This window comes from Ambystoma mexicanum, chromosome 12 (assembly GCF_040938575.1).
Source record: "Ambystoma mexicanum isolate Mex_15411 chromosome 12, UKY_AmexF1_1, whole genome shotgun sequence".
Lineage (NCBI taxonomy): Eukaryota > Metazoa > Chordata > Amphibia > Caudata > Ambystomatidae > Ambystoma > Ambystoma mexicanum.
In genome coordinates, this window is record NC_090936.1 from 48,319,660 (window position 1) to 48,345,039 (window position 25,380).

The 25,380-nt window shown below is 46.3% G+C and overlaps 1 protein-coding gene across 1 annotated transcript in view; it reads left to right on the forward strand.

The window, feature by feature from the left end:
• The window catches only part of MET (MET proto-oncogene, receptor tyrosine kinase), a 281,825-nt gene that overhangs the window by 160,612 nt on the left and 95,833 nt on the right, over positions 1–25,380 (forward strand). The window contains exons 4-5 of the mRNA XM_069627931.1: positions 11,212–11,346; positions 12,944–13,117. Of these exons, the coding sequence (XP_069484032.1) occupies positions 11,212–11,346; positions 12,944–13,117 (309 nt within the window). The remainder of the gene's footprint in view (positions 1–11,211; positions 11,347–12,943; positions 13,118–25,380) is intronic.

Here is a 25,380-nt window from a genome sequence, read left to right on the forward strand (position 1 = left end):
CCAGGATGCTAACAACGGGCCCGTTGTTAGCATCCTCCCCATTCCCATTAAGCCCTATGGGGCCCTATAGGGCTCAATGGGAATGGGGACTGATTTTTACCGAGTCCAAGAAAAGGGCAATTACCGAGTCCGCCAAGGTCGCCATAACCTGATTATTGCCCTTTTCCTGGACCCGGTAAAAAATCATTACCGGCAGCAGCCGTGCCCTTAATAAGGGCACGGCTACCGCCAGGGTCCTAATGAGGCCCACTGTTTCCTTTTCACATGTTGCATTTTGACCAGTGCCAGGCTAAAGGTGGCTTGCACATACTCTCTTCGCAATGCAAAGACATCTTAAGGTTTATAAAGGATAATAGTGTCACAACTGAACTTAAGGGAGGAGGATTTCAATCCCCTCTCCCGAACCACAGAAGCCGAATGGATCGACCCCTCCCACCGTGGTTGGCACGGGCGCCTGGATGTTCGAATTACAGGTAGCCACGTGGCAGCCAATGGGGGGAAGAAGGAGTTAGGGAAAGGGGATGGACAAATAAAGGGAAGGAAGGGAAGACAACAAGACTTAAACAGCAAAAGACCCCTACAATTCCTGACTAGATAGCGTAATACTCCTGCAACCTGACCTGACTCTATCTTCAGTAATTAGTAGAACATAACATAACCTTCATACCATACATAACTCATTATACATGACCTCATGTATGTTAGCAATCATGACGTAAAGTCACAATACACAGATAGTGAGCAAACATGGATTAACAAAACACACTGCACATAGAAAGGCGCTTTTCTCCATGTGGAAAAGCCAAATAACTGGAAATGCAGATTAGTAGGGATGTTAGTACTCATGACTTAAAGCCACAATACACAGATTGTGAGCAGAGAACATTGAGACATACACATGCCTCACAAACATGGATCAACATAACACACTGCACATAGAAAGGCGCTTTTTTGTAGAAAAGCCAGATTAACTGGAAATGCAGATTGGTAGGGTTGTTTTTTCCCTGGCATTTAGAACGTGAAGACAACAATGTGCCTGCAACCAGACTGGCGTTTATCTTGCCCAAAACCTCGTTATCACATTAGACCAATGATTTATGAGAGTTCACTTAACTCATGGTCCGGACGTTTTCCTTGTTACGTTCGTACATAAATGCTTGAAGCATCTGTTTCACTCCATATCACCGCCGCAACCCGGCAAAACAAACAAACACAGGAACACTTAACTGATGGTCCGGGAGCCTCCTGCGGCTGACCCGGACCTGTAGCACTGGAGCAGGTTAAGGAGTGTGCACCGCCGCAACCCGGGGAATAACGATGCCTGGAGGCATAGCCGGCGTGACTCCTTCACACCGCCCGCTTACACCTCTAGCGTTGCTGCTTCGCTCCTGCCGCCGCCGCCCGTGCTCTCCAACATTAATCAACAGCAACTAAGCACGGGCGGGCGGCCGTTAAGAGCCAATCCCTAATTGCAAAGTGCTGGCAGCTGAGTACCGGCAGGCCCAAGGAACTACACATTCCCCATGCCTGCTGGGAATTGTAGTTTTTAGATATGCCGTACCTGCTTCCTACTGCACCACAGGCCCTTATTCCTGACAAATAGTGTGTTTTAATGTAGCCCTTCATTCAGGATTCCTCCTACTTCTTATCACTGCAATAATAGTGATTATTATTCCTATAACTAATGGTACCCAGTATTCATTGTAATATTTCAGTGTCAGCTGTTGGCGTGTTATATTTTAAATATTTAGTATTTCAACTGGAGTCTTTGAGTAGAAGTGGGAATGTAAATGTATGTTTTCTTTCTATACCAGCGCATCGTGGGTCATATTACAGAAATTGTGCAATGGTGCAAGTTCAATTTTGGACATAATTAGCATTAGGCAAACACTGCCCTGGTGCAAAATGTTTTCTTCGCTAGGGAAGTTTTTGCCATTGGTGCTAATACCGTGCAACATTATACTTGCACTGTGTGATGTTTTGGAAATTCGGCCACTGGAATTACCAGGCAACGGGACGTGTTTTGCAGAACATTCCCTTTGCTTCTTGTTTCGTGCCACGGACTTCTCTGCCTTGCCATGCCCCTGGCAGACTTCTCTGCATTGCCATGCCACTGTCCTACTTCTCTGCCTTGCCATGCCGCTGGCAGACTTCTCTGCATTGCCATGCCACTGGCCTACTTCTCTGCCTTGCCATGCCGCTGGCAGACTTCTCTGCATTGCCATGCCACTGTCCTAATTAGCTGCCTTGCCATGTTGCTGGCAGACTTCTCTGCATAGTGATGCCACTGGCCTACTTCTCTGCCTTTCCATGCTGCTGGCAGACTTCTCTCCATTGACATGCCTCTGGCAGACATCCATGCCTTGCCATGCCACTACCGTACGTCTCTGCATTGCCATGCTAATGGCATCTGCATTACTGAATGGGGTACACCACAGATCATCCGGGTTTGATAACTGAGCTACCTGTTATATTGCCAAGTCCTCATAGCGGGCGTTAAGAAATGTTGGAAGACAAGGGCTCTCCTGCGGTACCAGGCGACAGTCAACACGTCAGACATTCAAGAATGCAGACCGCAGTGAGAATGGATTTACAAAAGGCTGAAGTTTGCTTAATTTTGAAGTGTGCAGCTGCTCAACAGCCACCAGAGAAGCCAAGGCGGCCATTCTGCGGACCAAACTGCCAAGTCAGTTTGCAACGCTAAATAACGCACTGGCCACATTACTCAATCACAGCCAGCAGCGCTGACCGGAGTTCTAGTCACCGTCCCGTCCAAGGGCCATCTACAGGAAGGGTTTTGTCCAATAAAAGAAGCATTGGTCGCAGTTTGGCATTGGCCACATGCAATGCCAGTCCTTTCTCTTACCTCATATCTTTATTTTATTTTAAATGAACACCCGACTGAATTCAGTGTGTGTTTGAATGCATGTGTTCGTATGTGTGTGACTGTGTGCATGCATGTATTTGTGTATTTGTGCCTGCATATATCTATGTGTGTGTACGTAGGCAGGGTTGTACAAATCCAGGCCTTGGAAGCTGTATCCATGCCAGGTTTTCTGGATACCGCTCATTAATATTCATGATATACATTTGCATACCTTGATTCTAAATGCATGCACATTTTTCTTCGTGAATATTAATGAGGGATATCCTGAAAACCCATCAGGATTCCTGCTCTCCAGGCCTGGAGTTGGAAAACCATGACGTATAGTCTTTGTTCTATAGAAGTGATTAGAATGCAGACAGGTGCCCAGTAGCTCAGGCCCTGATATAGCTCATCCCTGACATGTCTTCTAATTTTTCCTATCGGTTTGGAGGGAGGTGGAGGTCAGATTGTGTGAGGCGGGTAGTTTCATTGAGGTGTGCCTTAGAGGTTTAACACCTTCATATAGGTGCTGGGTATATAGTCCATGCACCTGTGCCATAAACAAATTCTCCAAATCTGAAAATACACCCAAAAAAGTACAGATAAAAGATTGGATCTTGGGTCTTGGCTTATTGGCATCTAATGAGGAAGTCATGCGCACTAGGACGGCGCGCAATGAATCTAAGAGTAGATACTCATTGTGTACACGGTGTCATTTCCTTACTGAGTAATTGTACACATATCGATGCTTTAAATCATTGCATTAAATCCCGGATACCACTTCCCTTTTCGTGTGTGAGCCGGCTGTTGTGTACCACCCCCAGTGGTCGAAGTGGGCTGGAGCGGTCGGGAGCGGTGCTCTTTTACTTTTTTTTAATTAAGTTCTACCGTTCCTATACTTTTATTTTAAAAAAGAAACTGTTCCAGAACGGTTTCGTTTTAAAATAAAAGTGTAGGAAGAAGTTGAAACTTGCACTTTCAATGCACTGCACTGGACATTCCAGTAAACAGCAGGCGCGTGTGTTTTGGGGTTTGTATTGTGCATGGGAGGGTCGTGGCGATTGGGTTTGTGAGGAGTGGTGCTGACCAGTAGGGAACATAGTTCCACTACTTCTTTTAGTACACTTCGACCACTGAGCACCCCTCACCCTTTGTGTTTAGTTGTTGGTCTGAACATCGTATAAGTAATATTATCGTCTTCTGAATTAAATATGAGAGTATTTCAGTGCTGACGGTGTGCTGTAATCAGAGACTGTTGCGTAGGGCAGCTTTCTTTCATTTGTGGCATTTCTTGTTTGTGGCAACACCCGATCTTCACTCTATTATCTGCAATCTATGGCTCGCCAGATGTTTTGCACTACAACTCCCATCAGTCCTAGCCAGCATATCCAATGGTGAGGGATCATGGGTGGCATAGTTCGAAACATCTGGAGAGTCACAGGATGCAGAACCCCGAACAGAGAACTATAGAACGCTTACTAGGAACTTAGTAAAAAGGAGTTTTTCAATGGTTCGTTTAGCCTTAAGCCGTGAGAAGTTACTCCAACACTTTAATTCTTGATGCCTTTGTCGCTGGCTAATTTCTCCTAACCCTCTCCTCCCACAAGTGGGTGCAGGTGATAACCTTGAAATAAATGTGATCATTTTCAGGAACCTGCACATGACCCAAGCAATGGGTGTAGAGACAATGCTTGTTATTTTTATTTATTTATTTAAAACATTTTGCTCGTCTGTGTGATCAAGTGGCAAACCAAGCAACTATAGAGGTGGGGCGACTGGGGCTGCCCTATCTGCAGTGTAGGTAGGATATTCAAATATTACAAATGCTGTCGCTGTGGCGGCTACTCACCCCTCTGGGTGTGCAACCCCTCAGTGAGTTTATAAGTGCACACCACCTGCCTGTTCCCCCCTCCCCCGCCCCAAGTCCACATCAAACATGCACATTCAAGGCGGTAACAAAACAGTGCATGTTTACTCCTGGAACGAGAAGAGTACGCCAGGAGTAAGACAGAGGTGCGTCTTTGTGAACCAGGCCTGTTCTGTTTACTTGCTTACTTCAGCTTCCATTACATTTGGTCCTTCAAGTAGACCTCTTGATTGGCTGTTTTTTTGAGCCTTTTGGAGGAAGTAACCAGAGGTGGACTGGGAACAAAAAGAGGCCCTGGAAATAATTTTCAAAGTGACCCCATGTTACACATTTTCAGAAATCCCAGCCCTTTTCCTATGGGAACATTTGGAAACACCACAGAAAAGAGGACTAGGGTGCAGAGGCCTACTAGGAAAACTCCAGAGTTCCCTATAGAAAAGTGCACAAGAGACAGGAGTGTAAAGAATCCTGCAGACAAGAAAAGATAGGCAACAACTTGGTTTGGGAGGATAGCTCAGGGGCAATGCGCTTGTCTTGGAAGCAAGACGACACAGAGCAACACAGGTTGCATCCCCAGGTCCGCGCTTAGAAACCTCTAAGTATTAAGCGCGTTATAAGTAACCAATTGCAATAACTATAGACAGGCAACAGAGGGGCAGGGAATACAAGGAAGACAAAACCTTCAGGTTATCAATTGTAATGTACACAGAATGGGGGAAAGGTTTTCCCCAAACGCTAGCCTTCTGAGCTGGTTACTGTTACAGGGGGCCCCACTCTGAATGCTCATGGAAAAGAGGAGCAGGAGTGGGTGTCGCTGGACCCCAAGGCACAAACAAACAAGGAACCAGTGCTCACAAGACTGAAGCCTTATGGGTCCAGCAGGAACTGAACAGGGACTGCCTCCTGAAACAGGAACCCATACACCGTTAACAATATGTCACAATCGACAATACTGAAACGCGACAAAGGAAAGGGGCAAAGATTTCCTACCGGGAAACCCAGCAGCCAAACTCTCAACAAAGGAATTACACAAGCACAAGTGAGGACAAGAGCAGTAACTGAAATGTCCAGGGGGAAAAAAGAAGTCAAAGTGAGCAAGGCTCAGGGCAGAGAGCAGGGCTGGAGTGTAGGAAGCACAGAGGTGCCAGGCAGAAGGCATGGGAGTGCAGGCAGTGTAGCAGAGCTGCAAGGCAAGGAGCCCAAGGCACTGGAACAGGAGCAGGTTCTGGCAGCAACAGGACACAGCCGAAATCCAAGGATCAAGCACAAGGATCTGGTCGTGAACTCCATGAAAGAACCCTGTGCTCCTGCAGGCAGCTGCTTAAATACTGACCTACCCTGTCCTGAAACCGGCTCATTAGCAGCACCTGGAGCACCACCCCTGAAGGTAATCTACCTCCCCCTCTCTGGTCCTGGGAAAGTGAAAGAAGCACTGATCCCTAAGGCTTTCTGGGATTGTAGTTCTAAGTCTGCTGCATAGGAATAGCCAGCGAATGAGAGCTGCCACACAGTGCATTATGGGATATGTAGTTTGTGAAATTAAATAATGAAGTACCAAAGTCTTGCAAACGGAAAGTAACAAATGAATAGTATTGTCCATGGAGGATTATGGTGATGGATGAGTCCCAAATAGCCCGCAATGGGTGTCAATTGGTGTTCCGGTGGCACTGACGTGACAGTAGTGCAAAACATCTGGAGAACCAAAGCTTGCAGACCAGATTGGCTATAGTGCTTTATATGTTACACCTATGTTGCTTTGCATGTGATGCCCATGCCGATTTACATATATGTTATTCATGGAAAGATGCACTTATTGTAGACCAGTATGCCATAACTTGTGAGCGATAAATATTCATCATTTAGCAAAAGTAAAAAATGCGGTCTGTTTATTGCTATTGGTTTTTTAAAATGTAACAGGAGAATGAAGAAACCATGACCCACGAGCAAGAGGGTGTGGCGTGGTGTGTGGCGTGGTGTGGCGTGGCGTGGCGTGGCATCAATTACAACTCACTCCGGTGTCCATTTCACCGCCTTTTTTTGCAGAATTTTTTAGTGGGGGGAAGCCCCCCATGCCCTTGACCACTTCACACTACTTCAGCTAAAATTCAATTAAAAATATGCCCTTTGCCGCGCTACTCCTTTAAAATGCCATGAAAAAAATAGGTTAAATTCACCGTTCATCAAATGAGCTGAAACGGCGGAGGTAAATTGGGCCGGTAGCTTGGGGTTCGAAGATGAAGTGAAAAATATAATGTAATATTAAGCTACATACAATCACTGAGATGCAAATCCAGTGTCATCAACCATAGAGCTCCTGTGTTTTTTAAAAAACATTTTTTAAAAAAATACTTGTTTTCCTCCAGGTGTAATCAGTATTACATTGGTTTCACGGGGGTGGTGTTTAAAAGTGTGCCCCGGGTTAACTGCTTTTTTGCTCAATCGGAAAGAATGCTTGCATTAAGCGGAAGCCGAGGACTAATGTTGCAACGGCATTCTTCACATTGTGTAGATTTGGCTACCAAGAGGAGACATGGCTAATGATCAACTCCAAAGGTATGTGCAGCTGTGCTCCTGCTGCCTCTGTGCACATTGCCAGCATTCATCCAGCGTTTGCATGCAGCTTGTCTGCTTCTTGCACATTCACACTTCCCTGTGTGTACATGTTTGCCAGCTCTTCCCAGAGTCTTGGCAACACCCGCAGGGTACCCCATGAAGCAGGCTGCCTCCCCAGAGGGCAAATGTGTAAGCCCCCCAAATCTGGTAAATGAATGGAAGACATTTATAAGGGGTGGTCTCACTGGTTCCTCGGCATCCACAGAGGCCAACCGGTCCCAAATGATAACAAGCACTGGCAAAGCCAACAGTTTTGGCTTTTGTGTAGAAATGGGATAGACATTTGCCAAGCAGTGCCCTTATGGTACTAACTGCACACACAATTACAACAGCTGGAAAATGATGTGCTTAGCTGGGCTTATTACAGCTGTGCTTGGCACATGCCAAGCTAATATGTACACATGGGCCAGAACTGTGGCCTTTGCAACTGCTTGTTTACAATCGGACTTCAGTGCAAGCAACAAATATAAATTAAGTGGTTTAAGGCGCACTTGGTTGGCACATTTATTTTACACGAGAAGTGACGTTACTGACGCAATTAAGCTAGTAACACCTTAGGGGCGGCTTGCAATGAACACAGGCATGCTAAAGTTTGATGTTACTGTTTGATAGAGCTTGCTGAAAGAGATCCAAGGAGGGTCTGTTTAGGGTGGGCAGGGGCTGGTAGTGGCCTGGAAGGGGCATACCAAACAGCATGCCCACGGGCAGTCAATGGGTAGATAAATAACTCAACAGCACCCACCCATGTGATCATAGTCACATGTCAATTGCCTCCTGGCTGTACTGCAATGCAATCGTTTTGGACTATAGGTGGCGCTAAGTGTGCAGGTAGGGAAAATGGGTACGTCCTTATGTTAATGATCGCGAGAGAGCGTGTTCTACATTTTTAAATTAGAAGCACTTTTACAGGGTAGATTAGAGTATTTGTTACAGTGGTGGATCTTCCAGACACCATCTAGGTTGTGCAGGGTCGTGCAACCGGCTTCACAAGTATACATTCTACTCACACACTGAACCTTCTCTCTGTGACATCATTCACTCGTGCAGAACCAGGATGTAACAGTACGCCATGAAAACAAGCTTAAAACAGGTGTTAGGGTCTTGAAGTGGAGAAACGAAGGAATGGGTCTGGGATGCCAAGGAAATGACGAACATATGAAGACGTCTGTAAGAAGGACTTGGCTTCCAACCTCTTGGTCAAGCTTGCATGGGGAGGGACCCCCCACCATCCTAGATTGACATCCATACCTCACAGGGCTTGAGACACCATTTTAATCAGGTACATTTCAGCTCTGTGACAATCCTTTGACTGCAAAAGTTAACCCTCTTGGATGAATCAATTTATTTTACTTTATTGGTTATTTATAACGCGCTTAATACCCAAAGGTTTCTATGTGCGGACCAGGGGATTAAACCTGTGTTTCTCCGTGTCGACTTGCTTCCAAGGTGAGTACGTTGCCCCTGAGCAATCCCCGAGACTAATCAGTCCTACAAATGAGCTGGTGTTCGGTCACCACCTGTTCCCAAAAGCTCTACTTAGCGTGTCCCACTACTGACTTTTCAGGGCCGAAGCCTGTCCCATATTTCCGAGAAGCGAAGTAGGACTTGTGTTTAGGGCTCTCAGACTCTTGAGCTGCTCATTGGCTGCCTTCTTGCAATCTTCGTAACTCCGAAGCTCAGTCTCTACAGGGCTTAGCCACTATCCTTGATCCAAAATGGCACCAGACCTGCCCCCAAAGCATTTTCCCCAAAACATTTGTATATCTAGGTGTATCCAATACCACGATTTGGAGAGCACTCGTCTTATTGTTACATTGTTGGAAACATTGTGCATTATTGGGGGGTCAACCGAGAAAGGGATTTAGAGGGGTGGAATGGTGACCTTTATGTGTCAAGTGATTGAGAGTGTACCGAAGGCCCAGGGGAAAATGAGGATTGTTTATACTCACATGAACACCAATTTAGGAAAACTGATTAAATAAAATATCCAGTACTGAGCAAAGCTATTTTAAAGAAAAATGTGGCCAATTTACATTTGAAAATGAGTCTGAAAAAAGTAGTGTGTTAATGTGCAGGTAAATCCTAGGATAACATTGGAATTCCCAGAGTGCCTTACAACTAGAGATGCGCCCTGAGGCCTACGAGTTAGTGACGCTATAGAAACATACAGAGAGATAGATAGAAGTATCCTATAGTCCCGCAGCTCCTAGACCCCATCCTAGCCAGTATGATGCCGGAAGACGATTGCGGGCCGGGGGACAACCCGTGACTTCTTAAGCCTTATAGCTTCTGAAGGACACAAACTTACCTACTTATTGGATAGGTAGCACTTTCCTTTCGCTTGCGGCGTCTTTCACGTCACCCAACCTCACAGAGACCAGGAGAAGGAAATAAGGTGAGCAAAGTAGAAGGATGAGCCAAATACCGGCAGGAAGAAGAGAGAAGGAATGAGTGAAGAGAGAGAAGAAGAAAGAGCGCTCGCTAGAACGGAAAGGAGGTGCACTTCCATGCACATGCGCGTGTGCGTGTGCGTGTGTGTGTGTGTGTGTGTGTTCAAAATGCATATGGCAAATGAATAACATTAGTATGCTGTTGTACTGGGCAGCAGTACTCTGCAGATGTTATTTTTCAATAACAATATGCTACTGTACTGGGCAGCAGTACCCTGCACATGTTATTTGTATATGCTACTGTACTGGGCAGTAGTACCCTGTAGATACTGGGCAGCAGTACCCTGCAGATGTTATTTTTATATGCTACTGTACTGGGCAGCAGAACCCTGCAGATACTGGGCAGCAGTAACCTGCAGATGTTATTTTAATATGCTACTGTACTGGGCAGCAGTACCCTGCAGATACTGGGCAGCAGTAACCTGCAGATGTTATTTTTCAATAACATTAATATGCTACTGTACTGGGCAGCAGTACCCTGCAGATACTGGGCAGCAGTAACCTGCAGATGTTATTTTTCAATAACATTAATATGCTACTGTACTGGGCAGCAGTACCCTGCAGATACTGGGCAGCAGTAACCTGCAGATGTTATTTTTCAATAACATTAATATGCTACTGTACTGGGCAGCAGTACCCTGCAGATACTGGGCAGCAGTAACCTGCAGATGTTATTTTTTAATATCATTAATATGCTGCTGTAATGGGCAACAGTCCACTGTAGATGTTATCATGACCCACTTTGATGAGGCTTAATTTATCAAGCATGAACATATGAAAGTCTGCTCCGCTATCCTTCTAAGTTCCTACCTGCACTTTTAGCCCAGGAGGTAACAGCAATCGCTTGGCCTACTGAGCTATTCGGCCGGCTCACATTCGCTTCAATGTGTCCTCTTTGGACCTGTCCATTTTGCTTTCCAATGATCACAGCGCTCCTTTTACCCCAGTGTTGGATTTCAAAACTCCCCTTTCCAGAAATGACATACTACCAAAGGTGTAAGCGCAAAATGTCAAAACACATCACAGTGTTGACATTTCTTCCCCAGTTATGTGGCAGTTCCCTCTGATAGTTACCCAGCACTTGTCCGAACAGACCCAGTCTGAACGTGTGCATATTTCCATGACAGGTCCAGGCTGCCGTGCATGTGTAATTCACCTCCAACCTAAGTGACATCTTTGGAAACAGAGCCCTCTTTCAGAGGAAGATGTTCCCACATAGTTGACAGCGTACACCTTAGCCGTCAAGGTGGGCCGGCGCCGGAGACCCTTTGACCTGCTCTGGCACCGCGTTCTAAGTTCTGTGGAAGGAAGGATGGCATTATGGGAGCTGCAGTTTATCTGAATATTGTGTAGGGTGAGAGGTCAACTGTCTGATTATGTTGAACGATGATCAACGGGGTCTTCTTCCATTGCAGGTCATGCTATCCCGCTCTGGCCACACGAAACCGCACATTGACCTTTCCCTGGGTGATCAGCCAGTCTCCCCCGAAGTGGTGCTCGAAAGCTCGCCAGTAAAGGATGGATATACCCTGGTTATCACTGGAAGGAAGGTGAGTGATAGACTTTCCATCAATCAAGTGGTAGCGTGTTGGCAAATTCCCTCTTCTTGGCTGCCACTGATATGTTACTGACCATGTGGGATGGCCCAAGGCTATTCAAAGTTTACTGCAACTTGTCGATGGGGTATAAATAATTAATCTCTTAATGTTATTATAGGGGCCTCCATTTTGTTCATGTAACAGTGGCCTCTATTTTGTTCACATAGGAGAGGTTTCCATTTTAAGAAACCCTTGCAAAGGCAGAGCATGTTTGGGTACGCCTGATAGGTCCGTTTTTTGATGTTGATTAAATGCTCACAAGTGAATCTTTTTTGTGAAATTAGAAGGAGAGTGTGGGCATTATCATGTGACCTGTGACAAATCTTTGGATGTTGTACCTTTTCCCCTAGGGGGGATCTTCCCAGGAGGCAAGGGAGGTAAGGGCGCTACCAGATAGTCCCCCGGGGCGCAGTACTCAGCAGGTGAATCTCACAGGGTGGTGTCCCCCCGATGGTAGTAGGGCCAACTGTCCAGGAAGAACGCGGTATGCCCAGGATACATCCCACCTCCTTCATCCTTCTACCTCAAATGCAGTCCCACAATCCCACACACTTCCATACACCTCTGTAGGGTAGAGGATGTGACCTCCCTAAGAAAGACAAGGAAGATTAAGGATTACTTGTGTGAGCCATGTTCAGATACCGGGAAGAAGAAGAGAACAAATAACCCAATGAAGAGTGAAAACATTGATACTGTGACGAGGAAGATACGCAGAGCAATGCAGAGTGCCCCCACAAAACCAACATGAGTGGTCCAGAAAACGGGAAACAAACAGGTCAAAAAGGGAAGAAGGACTTTACGACCTGTCAGATCCTTCAAGGGGGAGCCAGGAAATTTGAATGCGTCTGAAGGAACGGAGATGCCAGAAGTGCAGAAGCCGAAAAACACTTGGCCACAGGCAGAGGTGTCCCCGATAAAGACTCTGGTTGAGACTCTAACCCGGAATAAAGGCCGTTAGTAGAGAAACTCCCAGAACCCCCTTGTTTTTGCATATTAAGTAGCTTTGGGTTTTAACCCTAAATTACTAGGGTAATCCAGACGTGGAACCCTTGCTCACTGTTCTTAGAGAGGCACAGCTACACCCTACTGATGAGGTTCAACCAGACCGAAACACGTGTCTGGGGATGCTGTTCGTACTCTTGTTCAGAGGAGAATTGCCAGGCATTTCGGTGCTGGACTGCCCTTGGGCAGGACAAAGACTGATATGTAGTGGGAATTTCTCTTCTGTGAAAGGATGGTGAGCTAAAGACTCTGGTTGAGACTCTAACCCGGGATATGGGCCGTTAGTAGAGAAACTCCCAGAACCCCCCTCTTCGTGCATGTCCCCACTTCATTAATGTGCAGCCTCGGGACCCCCGTATTCATTTTAAGAAGCGTGCGTGAATGTCCCTCTTGAGCTGCGTTATTTGTAAACATTATTCAGTCTCTAAATGAGGGGCGTGTCCTTTGGTTTGATGCTTTGGAATGCAACAGGTATGGCCGCCTGTTTCATACATGTGGGGCATTTTTTGAAAGCCAGATTCATGTCCTATACTCTTGTTCTTGACAGGTAACCAAGGTACCGTTGACCGGGCCGGACTGCCGCCACTTCCCGTCGTGCGGCCTGTGTTTTTCCGCACCGCCCTTCATGAGCTGCGGGTGGTGCAACAATCGATGTGTGAGACACGACGAGTGTGTGAACGGCTCATGGACCCAGGAATCGTGCCCTCCTACCGTTCATAAGGTACTTATTCTGGTTTTCCTATCGAGCTCATTCATTGAGATAAAATGCAGTAAGAAGTCAATTAAGGCTCTATACACGGTTTTGTGTGATCTGGTCGAAAACAATTGGTCGGGAGATTTCATTGTATTTTTACCCCACTGTCCTCCGCATAATGCCCCATTAATTATTAACGTAAACCCAACCCTTATATACATTCGCGGCAAAAATCTTTAAAAATGTGTTCGATTCATTCTCCCTCGACCAATTCTGCTGTGGCAAAACCTCCTATTAACTCACTAGTAAAGATATGATGACACTCAATTGGTGCCGTTAAAGAAATTCACAAATTATTTTTATATTTCAACATTCATTTCTGGATATTGGTGAGAGGTATACCTGTGTAGCATTGTATTGTACATTTGCTTACAGAGCCACCTAGATCCCTTCAGATAAGGGTCAGGACAATGTGTGCATGTCTCAACTCTATAAATCCTAGGCTTGTTTTTAATTTACTTTTCTTTATAGTTATTAAATGTTTTTAGTATCAGCCTTGTCTCTCCGAGGGCACGCATGGCACTCTTCTTTTATTTGTCTTTATTTTGACGGTCTCCTGATTTCCCCTTACAACCGTCCCATTCCTCCAATGGAATTTTGAAGCTGTTCAATTAGAATTCAAGGGTCAGTCCAATCAAAAAGCCAATTACAGCTATTCTCTGGTTTAACATGGGCCAACAAATCCAGGCGGGTTGTTTCTGCCAGCCTGTAATTGGCTCTAGTTATTCTCTCTCTGCCAATGTGCTGTTTTTGGACACACAGGCACGTTCGTCTACCTGCAATTCTGTGAGAAAATTCATTTTGTTCAACATTAAACGTATTGAGCCTGCGGGCCTCATTACGAGTATGGAGGCAGCCAAGCCCTTCACAAGGGCATGGCTGCCTCCATACCGGGTTCCAGTACCGGGTTCTGGGAATGAGGAATTACCGGGTCATTCCGACCTTGGAGGACCCGGTAATTCCTCATGCACAAAACAATTCCCCATTCCCATTTGAGCCCCCATAGGGCTCAATGGGAATGGGAATGGAGCTAGTAACGGGCCCGTTAACAACAGGCCCATTATTAGCTCCTTGGTCCCTTTGCGGGACCCGGAAAGGACGTCTGGTTTTACCAGATGTCTGTTCCAGGTCCCGCTAGTGGACCTCGTAATCAGGCATCCCGTAATGAACAGTGCCGGTCCCGTACCGGCACCCTTCATTACGGGAGAGCCTGCCTATCTGTGTCCCCGATTACTGTTACCGACCCTAAATACTAATTTTACTAACACCATCAGCATTACAGTCGGTTTAAAGAAAAGCAACAAAAGAACACTATTACTTCAAATGCAAGCAGAATAGGCCATTTTGGAAAGCAAAACGCCAACTAAACATCACTGGAAGGCCACCTCTAGATTAGAGCCACACAGCAATGCATCATGGGTATGCAAAGTGACCGAAATGCTTGCTTGTTTACCCCATGCAGAACGTTCTCATTGCTTATTGATGCATTGTTCTACTTTGCCCATATCCTTAATACTGTTAAACATGTCCCGATAATGCTCCAGCTAGACAAGTATGGGCCTCATTACGAGTTTGGAGGCAGCCATGGTGCACCGCTTGGATCCAGGAGAGTGGGTGCTGCGGCATTGCACACGCGGGAGCATTCAACATCTCTCCTTTTAAGTACCTGAGGTGGTGTGCGTTTTGCCCAGAGGAAAGGGAATTGTAATTGGTTATTTATAACGCTCTTAATACCCAGAGGTTTTTAAGCGTGGATCCGGTGATCGAACCTGTGTTGCTCCACGTCGCCTTGCTTCCAAAGTGAGCGTGTTGTCCCTGAGCTATCCTCGGTTTTGGAACATATGCCTTGATGGGTAGGAACCTACACCCACAGTGTTTTTTGGGATATTCTAGAAGTCTCTTCTTTAGTGCCAATTCTGTTGCCAACCTCTTTTGAAATGTCATTGCTGATGACACCCCTCTGGCATTCGGAGTCTGAGGAACAGCCGGTGTGGACAGCAGACTCTGCTAGATGAAAGACACGCCCATTCTTTCTTATTGGAACGTCAACTGTTTGAGTCTAAATCAAGTTAAGAGTGACTTCCTACAAAATGATGTGCGAGGCATTTTCTTTATTCGTTTCCGCTTTGGATATTCACAGACTTCGGAAGTAAGGCACTGGAAGCCCAAAATCTGTGGGCCAAGCCTACCTGTCTGCTGTTGGAGAATAGACCGATATATCGTGATGTGTGCATGAGACACACATGTGAGGGCCCCTCTACTGAGGATGAACAAGGCTTAAATGGCCTTTTCTGGGAAGAGTGTCTCCGAACATTATTTAGCCCACTGCGCCTTCCCAGAGGAGAATATCTATTTGTTTATCAGTCTGGTCCTATCCACAAGGGCAGTCGAGAGCCAAAATGCTGGCCAATTCTCCTCCAAACAAGGGTACCAACCGCAACCAATTTCACATCTTTCTGCCTTGTCGGTGTCATCGGCCACAGATGTGTTCCTCTTCCCACTTCTCCTAGACAATGGGTAGACTGTCGTTCTCTTACTGTCTCCTGTGCACTGGTCCTGTACCTCCAGGGAGTGTCCCGCTGTCTGAATGTCTCACTCCTGAGCCCTAAGTACTAATTGTTTGTCAAACATTGGGGGTGACCACTTTGAGATATTGGCTCTCATTATGAGGTTGCCGGATGGTCGCCGGTACCGGCGACCTTGGCTTACCATTTCCGTCGCCTGATATACCGTTAATACCGGGATATTACGGCTAGCGGAGAAAGGTAACTGAAGCACCGACATCGTTAGTAACGGTGCCAGTGCTTCATTGATAAATCTGCCGTGTTGGGGCCAGTTCACAGCCCCTACCGGCAGACTCGGAGTGAACCAGGCTGGAAACCGTGCAGGTAACTGTTGTTATCGGCACTTTTTAGCCAGACCGGGTCACTCATAATGAGGGCCATTGTGACCAAATAGTGCATGTTTCTGCTTCCATGGAAACTCGTATGCAAAAATAGTTTTTTCCGCAACCTAGTTAGGCATGAAAATGTTTATGCAACATTAAAATGTTTTCATACAAGCATTTGCATTTGACCATCTCAGTAGCATGCCAAATGTGGTGAACATACATCTATGAGAACAAATGTTACGGAGGAAAACGTTTTGCTTTTGCGTATGTACAATTTGATGTAACCTTAACTATACTCTTTAATTATTTATTTATGTAGATTGAGATTGTGCAGGTAGGATATACAGAATAATGGCAACTGCAAGGGATGCTTAACAGCGTGTGAGTGACCGAAAAGAAGCACAGTCGTCAGAAACAAAGTTACCTGATCTCCCAAAAGCCTAGAAATAGCCTGCAAGTTCCTTGCTGGGGGGGCAGTACCTGATCATTGGGTCTGTAAACGATAATGATGTTTATTTTCATAGCGCTTACGCCTAAGCGCTTCACATGGAACATTTATACATACAATATCACCCAACGGGAGTTGGTACTCAGTTATCGACTTTTGAAGGATGAAAGGCTGAGTTAGCCTTACCGGGATTCGAACCTGCGATCTGCACCTCACACACAGATTGGAGAAGCCCGCGCTCAACCCCATAGTCGTGTCCAGGGTGTGCCCTGGGGTGGCATGTGCTATCCTTGGAATCCTATTGGCCGCCCCAGGTGCCACCCAATTTTCCTAAACTATGATCATTATGTGTGTGCGTGCTCAAACTTCATGCCACCGCTGCATTAGTGAGCGCCCCACTTGGGACTAACCAGGGAAGAGCCTGGACACACCACTGCGAGTCGGAATCATCCAAAATGTTCAAAACAATGTATGTAAAGCGTGATTTGGCCGAATTTCGAGCGTTCGAATATTCCGAACGGATGAAAATGTCGACCAGATCACGCATTTGGTGCTGAGGGCTGCGTGGGTGTGCCCTGCGCCCTTACTCACTATATTGAGAGCAGGGGTTGCTTGGGTGACCACTGCAGCTGTGTCAGAAAAAAAAAGAAAAAAAGAAAAGGACCGTGCTGCGCCGGTTCACGATCACGGAAGTGAAAGGGAACAGGTGGCGCAGGAACACAAGGTAAGTTAGGGTGTGGTGGTGGTGTGGGCGGGGTGTGGTGAGGGTGTGGGCGGGGTGTGGGTAGGGGTGGGGCCAAGTTGTAAATGTTCAGGGGAGAAAAGACAGAAGATTATTTTGGAAAAAAATCTTTGGTCTTTTCTCCCTCGAACATTTGGATCGCGGGCTTTCAACCCAGATCCCTGCGATTCAAACCGCGGAGTTATCTTACTGACTAAAGCAATACAGAGAAGAAAGAGTGAGTAGAGGTACTGGGGATAAGCGACAAAGCAACACCTTGTGTAAGGCAAGGATTAGTAGTAGGCAAGGTTTATTGTCGCAGAGAAGACAAGGAAAGGTTTGGAGCAACAAAGGCTACCGTCCAGCAGAGATGTCAAAAGTATAAACTCACTTAACACGCAAGTCTTCACATTTACATACATAGTTTCCCCTTTACATACGTAGAACAATTTCTAAAATGAAGTCTGGGAGACAAGTTTCTGCAACCAGACCGCCATCTTGAAACGGGCACAGCCACATAATCAATGTAGTGGAACAGAAAATGTAGGGTTGTCCCAGCAAAACATGCTGAATGTGGCCTGTTGTTAACCCCACCAAGAGACATACACAGGGTTTCGGCTACTCTGAGAGCCCTTTTACAGCTCCCCACCCTACACTGCATAACCATTCTCTTTGAGAACATGTTGTCCCAGTCCTGTCTGGGTACCGTGTTGACATACCTCACAACTCACCCACATTTAAAGATTGTCACATGCATTGGAAATATTTTCACCCTCCCGGCACCTTCATCCCTTCCACAGACTTCAATAGGCTGAGGCGCTAGAGCAAAACCTACACCAACCTCATAGCATGTGTTAATTACCGGATCGCCTGCTGAAAAGAAGTGCCTCTGCTCAGCACAGAGACTTGAGATGTTGAGGGGTCCTACTTTGGGGCGCACCGTTTTAGTCCTGTGCTCCAGACAATTCAAAAAGAATGAACACGTGTGCGTGTTTTCAGGTCAAAATCAGGTCAGGTTTTCGCCCAAACTACACCCCGGATCACCCCAGGAGTTAGAAAGGACACATCTCTTGAATGTGTGTTGCTTCTGCGTTGCAGTGAAGTGTACATCTAACATAAGTAGGACACATGGCTGGATTAGAAGGGACGCTGCTGTCTGTTTATTAGGAAGACTGCGGTGCTATTGCGGAAACCCAATGCAAACTTTAAACAAATGCCAATTTGTCATGTATTGGAACCGCTCGACACTTATCTCTTCTTTTGGCACACTTTTAAACCTGAATTAACTTTTTCCCACCATTGTTGCACTTTGCGGCCCTGCACACAATACACAAAAAGCATTTCCTGTTGCATTGTCAAGATTTTTCAGCACTTTTTTTAGATAGCTACATAACTTGAAAATGGAGGTCATGAAAATTCTGTTGACGAAATGGGCCATTCACTAACCTTTAAAATGACCAGAAGAGAGAGGATTGGAATAAAAAGTGTTTTTTCAAGTTTCAGCCTGGATACTTTTAGATAGCTCAGTGAGTTTAGAACTCTCCGCTGAGACAAAAGTAATGACCGATTAGTCCGGCTTCTAAGTGCTGTAATAATCTGTTCATGTTTCCTATAGTAATGGTACTTAATGGGTTAAACTGGGAAGGATGAAGCCCTGCCAGGATTCATACTGAACTCGTAAGACATCACACATTTAGTGCGTATCAGGGCCTGCAGGCTACTGGCTTAAATCCCAGCAGGTCACTCTCAGCCTTTGATCATTTCAAAGTTGATTAAAAAATAAGTCCCATAGCGACTTGCTTTTTTTCAGCACTAGGAGAAAACCATAGTGTTGCAGCGAGTGGTACATAAATTGCACAACAATAGACTATATTCACATGAATCTTTTATAGATATTATATGATATGGCATTTATAACGCGCCTGTACACAAGTGTTTCTAGGCGCCACAAGACAAGGGAGGGAGCACAAGACAAACGGATCTTACCAGGCCTTGTGTCATTCAGATCGTCCAAGTGCGACAGTGGAAGTGCAAAGTGAAGGAGAGGGGGGAAGTGCAAGGGAGAGGACAGGGAAAGTGCGATCAGGGCAGCATGGCTCTGAGTAAGTGCAGTCAGGGCAGCACAGCGCTGGGTAAGTGCAAGGAGGCAGGCATTCATAGTCATTTATCATAATTTCATAATCAGCTCTGGGCAAACTGGTCATCACTTCATACCGAGCAGAGAGAATGTAAACCAGCCGATCTTTGAGGCACGATTCTTTCACAAACTCTCAATGAAGCATACTACCAGGGGTTTGCAGGCAGGGACCTGTTGATAGGATATAAATCCTCCTGGAAGGTGGTGAGGAATTGGCTGTGATGCACCCAGCAGTGTGGCGTGCTAAAGAATCTGTGGCCTGTACCATTCATCTAGCTCTCAGAGGTGCACGCTTTATAAACGTTCCAAGGGTTATAATTAAGCTTTATAGACCTCACCCGAGTGCCTGGACCTGTAACAGATGGCCGTAGTGATGCTCAACTGAAAATTCCTTTTTTATTCAGGTTAAAAAAAAACACAATTATTCAAGTCCTTTTCAATGATAAGGAAGCGGCCCTGCAGGAGTTTTCTTCCTCCGTTTAATAGGCCCAGTCGTAGCTCTCAGAGGTCCGTTCTGCGTCTGGTATCTGTAAAGACATAACCGAGACAAAGCCTCTAGTGAGAGGCCTTCTATAGTTCCTTGTGAAGAGCTGCACCAATGTGGGGGAAAGATTACTGGCCCAGCAAAACTCATCGAGTGAGGAAACCCTACCCACCAAGCTCACCGCAACTGCACGCATCTGCCGTGCTGGTTGCCGTCCTGCCTGCTGCGTTCCGATATCTCCCTGCGGTCGAGGATCGTCTGCGGGATTATGAACTGTGAAGTGGGTCGGGTAAGTAGTATCCAGACATTCGATCGACTCTTTTGAGCCACTACTGAAGGACCGTTGGTTAATTTGGTTAAGACCGCTACACGGTCTATGAAAGTGAGTCGTAATACGTTGGGCTCTGAGGCTAGGTTCCAGAGCCTTGGGTTCCGCTGTTTGACAATCCAACGTTGGAGAAAGGAAAGAAACAGGGGTGATGCCTGCCGGTCCGTGTGTGGCCACCGGAGTCTTTCATTGACCCACAGAGCTGGTGGGGAAAAGGGGAATGAAGCCGGACTTCTCTGTGGTTGTGACAGAGGTGGCCGTCGGAGCCCTTCCACCTAACTTGTTGGCTACCGGCCGGTGGCTGCATGGTGGTTCCTCCAGGAGGGAAACGGTAGTCCATTGGGAAAAGTGGATTGGCAGAGAGTCTGTGTTACAGGACCCGAAGACCCAGTTAAAGGACTGATTCAAGATTGATTACATTTTTACAGTTGTCTTCGTGGACAACCAAGGGTGACAGTCCAACAAAACAGCTTTTTCTTCCTAATTTGACTTCTCTAAGCCATTGGTTTTCTGGAGCCCGCGAGCATCTCCTGCAACTGCTGGAATTCTTCTTAGGTGATACAGGAGCAGGCCGCGCCGGGCAGCACATGTATTATTCATACCCCTGCTTATCGATGAGCTGCTTGATGGCCTGTCTGCAGTTGGTTTGCCGAAACTTCTGTTGACGGAGCAGTCTTTTTAGGCTAATTATCTTTCAGCTCCCTGAGAGACTTCCTGACAGATCTACCCCCTTTTTCCTTCAAACCCTTGCTTTTTTTTCTTTCCCTTGAGAAAAAAGACTTTTTTTCTCTCCATTAAGCGAGGTAACGTTTATTTTACTTTTCAAATGCACTTAACCAGCTAGCGAAGTTGTGTGATCTGTGCTGAACACGCTAAGAAGGACCTCCATTGGATGAGCACGTCTGTGGGGGGTCGCTATACTTTTGAATCAGTGTGGATTCTCAGATCTATATTATTAAAGTCATACTTTTGATTTGTATAGCAAAGACAAGACATATGGGGTATCCAGTCTTTATAACGAAAATGTTCTGTAGACATGCAGATATACCGAAACCATGATGAAATTGTATGTGGGAGTGGGGTAAAGGGTTAAAAATTGTGGGGAAATGGTTGGGGTGCGTTTATAGGGTGGCAAGGAGCGGTTTGGTGGGACCCCCCAAAAAACTAAAAAAATAAAAAGGAATTTGTTGTGTTTGTCGTTGCTAAATGTTCTGTATGTGCGCATTCCTTATAAAATATTTCGTTATAAAGACATGTAACTCACCTATGGATCACCCCTGGTTCATTTTGCCATTGAATCCCGGGGAACCCTCAGCATGCAGTATTTCCGGGGGCTATTTAAGAAGCCATATATGCAGTAAGCCTAACACAGGGCCATGTTTTGTTGCACCACAGGGAAGCACTGCTCTATACCCCATGGGGCATGAACCCAGGATTAGACACAATGGCATGGCTGCCTTATGTGATGTTCTACAGTGGGGCTATAGAGACAGCCATTGAACAAAGGCTTCCTTAGCCTGTAAGGGGGGGTCATGGAACAGAGTCTTCCTTAGCATGTATGGGGGTCATGGAACAGAGTCTTCCTTAACATGTATGGGGGTCATGGAACAGTCTTCCTTAACATGTATGGGGGTTATGGAACAGAGTCTTCCTTAGCATGTATGGGGGTCATGGAACAGAGTCTTCCTTAGCATGTATGGGGGTCATGGAACAGAGTCTTCTTTAGCATGTATGGGGGTCATGGAACAGAGTCTTCCTTAGCATGTATGGGGGCCATAATAATAATAATAATAATAATTAGGCATTTATATAGCGCTACGAACCCTCAGCTATCTGAGCGCTGCTTATTATTACCCACGGTGTGTGGTGCTCATTTATCGACCTCGGAAGGATGAAAGGCTGAGTTTGGCCCTGGAACAGAGTCTTCCTTAATATGTATGGGGGTCATGAAACAGAGTCTTCCTTAACATGTATGGGGGTCATGGAACAGAGTCTTCCTTAGCATGTATGGGGGTCATAGAACAGAGTCTTCTTTAGCATGTATGGGGGTCATGGAACAGAGTCTTCCTTAGCCGGTGAGGCAGTCATGAAACAGAGTCTTCCTTAGCATGTATGGGGGTCATAGAACAGAGTCTTCTTTAGCATGTATGGGGGTCATGGAACAGAGTCTTCCTTAGCCGGTGAGGCAGTCATGAAACAGAGTCTTCCTTAGCATGTATGGGGGTCATGGAACAGAGTCTTCCTTAACATTTATGGGGGTCATGGAACAGAGTCTTCTTTAGCATGTATGGGGGTCATGGAACAGAGTCTTCCTTAACATGTATGGGGGTCATGGAACAGAGTCTTCCTTAGCATGTATGGGGGTCATGGAACAGAGTCTTCCTTAACATGTATGGGGGTCATGGAACAGTCTTCCTTAACATGTATGGGGGTTATGGAACAGAGTCTTCCTTAGCATGTATGGGGGTCATGGAACAGAGTCTTCCTTAGCATGTATGGGGGTCATGGAACAGAGTCTTCTTTAGCATGTATGGGGGTCATGGAACAGAGTCTTCCTTAGCATGTATGGGGGCCATAATAATAATAATAATAATAATTAGGCATTTATATAGCGCTACGAACCCTCAGCTATCTGAGCGCTGCTTATTATTACCCACGGTGTGTGGTGCTCATTTATCGACCTCGGAAGGATGAAAGGCTGAGTTTGGCCCTGGAACAGAGTCTTCCTTAATATGTATGGGGGTCATGAAACAGAGTCTTCCTTAACATGTATGGGGGTCATGGAACAGAGTCTTCCTTAGCATGTATGGGGGTCATAGAACAGAGTCTTCTTTAGCATGTATGGGGGTCATGGAACAGAGTCTTCCTTAGCCGGTGAGGCAGTCATGAAACAGAGTCTTCCTTAGCATGTATGGGGGTCATAGAACAGAGTCTTCTTTAGCATGTATGGGGGTCATGGAACAGAGTCTTCCTTAGCCGGTGAGGCAGTCATGAAACAGAGTCTTCCTTAGCATGTATGGGGGTCATGGAACAGAGTCTTCCTTAACATTTATGGGGGTCATGGAACAGAGTCTTCTTTAGCATGTATGGGGGTCATGGAACAGAGTCTTCCTTAACATGTATGGGGGTCATGGAACAGAGTCTTCCTTAGCCGGTGAGGCAGTCATGAAACAGAGTCTTCCTTAGTATGTATGGGGGCCATGGAACAGAGTCTTCCTTAGCATGTATGGGGGTCATGGAACAGAGTCTTCTTTAGCATGTATGGGGGTCATGGAACAGAGTCTTCCTTAACATGTATGGGGGTCATGGAACAGAGTCTTCCTTAGCCGGTGAGGCAGTCATGAAACAGAGTCTTCCTTAGCATGTATGGGGGTCATGGAACAGAGTCTTCCTTAACATTTATGGGGGTCATGGAACAGAGTCTTCTTTAGCATGTATGGGGGTCATGGAACAGAGTCTTCCTTAACATGTATGGGGGTCATGGAACAGAGTCTTCCTTAGCCGGTGAGGCAGTCATGAAACAGAGTCTTCCTTAGCATGTATGGGGGTCATGGAACAGAGTCTTCTTTAGCATGTATGGGGGTCATGGAACAGAGTCTGCCTTAGCATGTATGGGGGTCATGGAACAGAGTCTTCTTTAGCATGTATGGGGGTCATGGAACAGAGTCTTCCTTAGCCGGTGAGGCAGTCATGAAACAGAGTCTTCCTTAGCATGTATGGGGGTCATGGAACAGAGTCTTCCTTAGCATGTATGGGGTCATGGAACAGAGTCTTCCTTAACATGTATGGGGGTCATGAAACAGAGTCTTCCTTAGCATGTATGGGGGTCATGGAACAGAGTCTTCCTTAACATGTATGGGGGTCATGAAACAGAGTCTTCCTTAGCATGTATGGGGGTCATGGAACAGAGTCTTCCTTAACATGTATGGGGGTCATGGAACAGAGTCTTCCTTAGCATGTATGGGGGTCATGGAACAGTCTTCTTTAGCATGTATGGGGGTCATTGAACAGAGTCTTCCTTAACATGTATGGGGGTCATGGAACAGAGTCTTCCTTAGCCGGCGAGGCAGTCATGAAACAGAGTCTTCCTTAGCATGTATGGAGGTCATGGAACAGAGTCTTCCTTAACATGTATGGGGGTTATGGAACAAAGTCTTCCTTAGCATGTATGGGGGTCATGGAACAGAGTCTTCCTTAGCATGTATGGGGGTCATGGAACAGAGTCTTCTTTAGCATGTATGGGGATCATGGAACAAAGTCTTCCTTAGCCGGTGAGGCAGTCATGAAACAGAGTCTTCCTTAGCATGTATGGGGGTCACGGAACAGAGTCTTCTTTAGCATGTATGGGGGTCATGGAACAGAGTCTTCCTTAGCATGTATGGGGGTCATGGAACAGAGTCTTCTTTAGCATGTATGGGGGTCATGGAACAGAGTCTTCCTTAACATGTAATGGGGTCATGGAACAGAGTCTTCCTTAGCCGGTGAGGCAGTCATGAAACAGTCTTCCTTAGCATGCATGGGCGTCATGGAACAGAGTCTTCCTTAGCATGTATGGGGGTCATGGAACAGAGTCTTCCTTAACATGTATGGGGTTCATGGAACAGAGTCTTCCTTAGCATGTATGGGGGTCATGGAACAGAGTCTTCCTTAGTCTGTATGGGGTCATGGAACAGAGTCTTCTTTAGCCTGTATGGGGTCATGGAACAGAGTCTTATTTAGCCTGTATGGAGGTCATAAAACAGAATTTGCTGTAGTCTTTGAAGTGGGCATGGAGCAGAGCACACCTTAGCCTCTGCGGTGGTCATGAAACAGAGTCCTCCATAGCCTGTGTGACAGTCATTGAACAGAGTTCACCTTAGCTTCTGTGGCAGTCATGGAACAGAGGCGTTCTTGGCCTGTGTGGCAGTCATGAACACAGTCTCCCTAAGCCCGCGTGGCATTCATGGAACAGAGTTTTACTCTGCCTGTGTGGTGGTCATGGAACAGAGGCTTCCTTGGCCTGTGTGGCAGTCATGAACACAGTCTCCCTAAGCCTGCATGGCATTCATGGAACAGCGTTTTACTCTGCCTGTGTGGTGGTCATGGAACAGGGTCCACCTTCATTGTCTGGTGTTTATGGAACATCATGCCACTTAGTCTTTGAAGCCAGCATGGAGCAGAGTCAGCCGTGCGCTGCATGGTGTCTGAACTGCTGATAGCTATGAACAGGGTCTGTATTTACC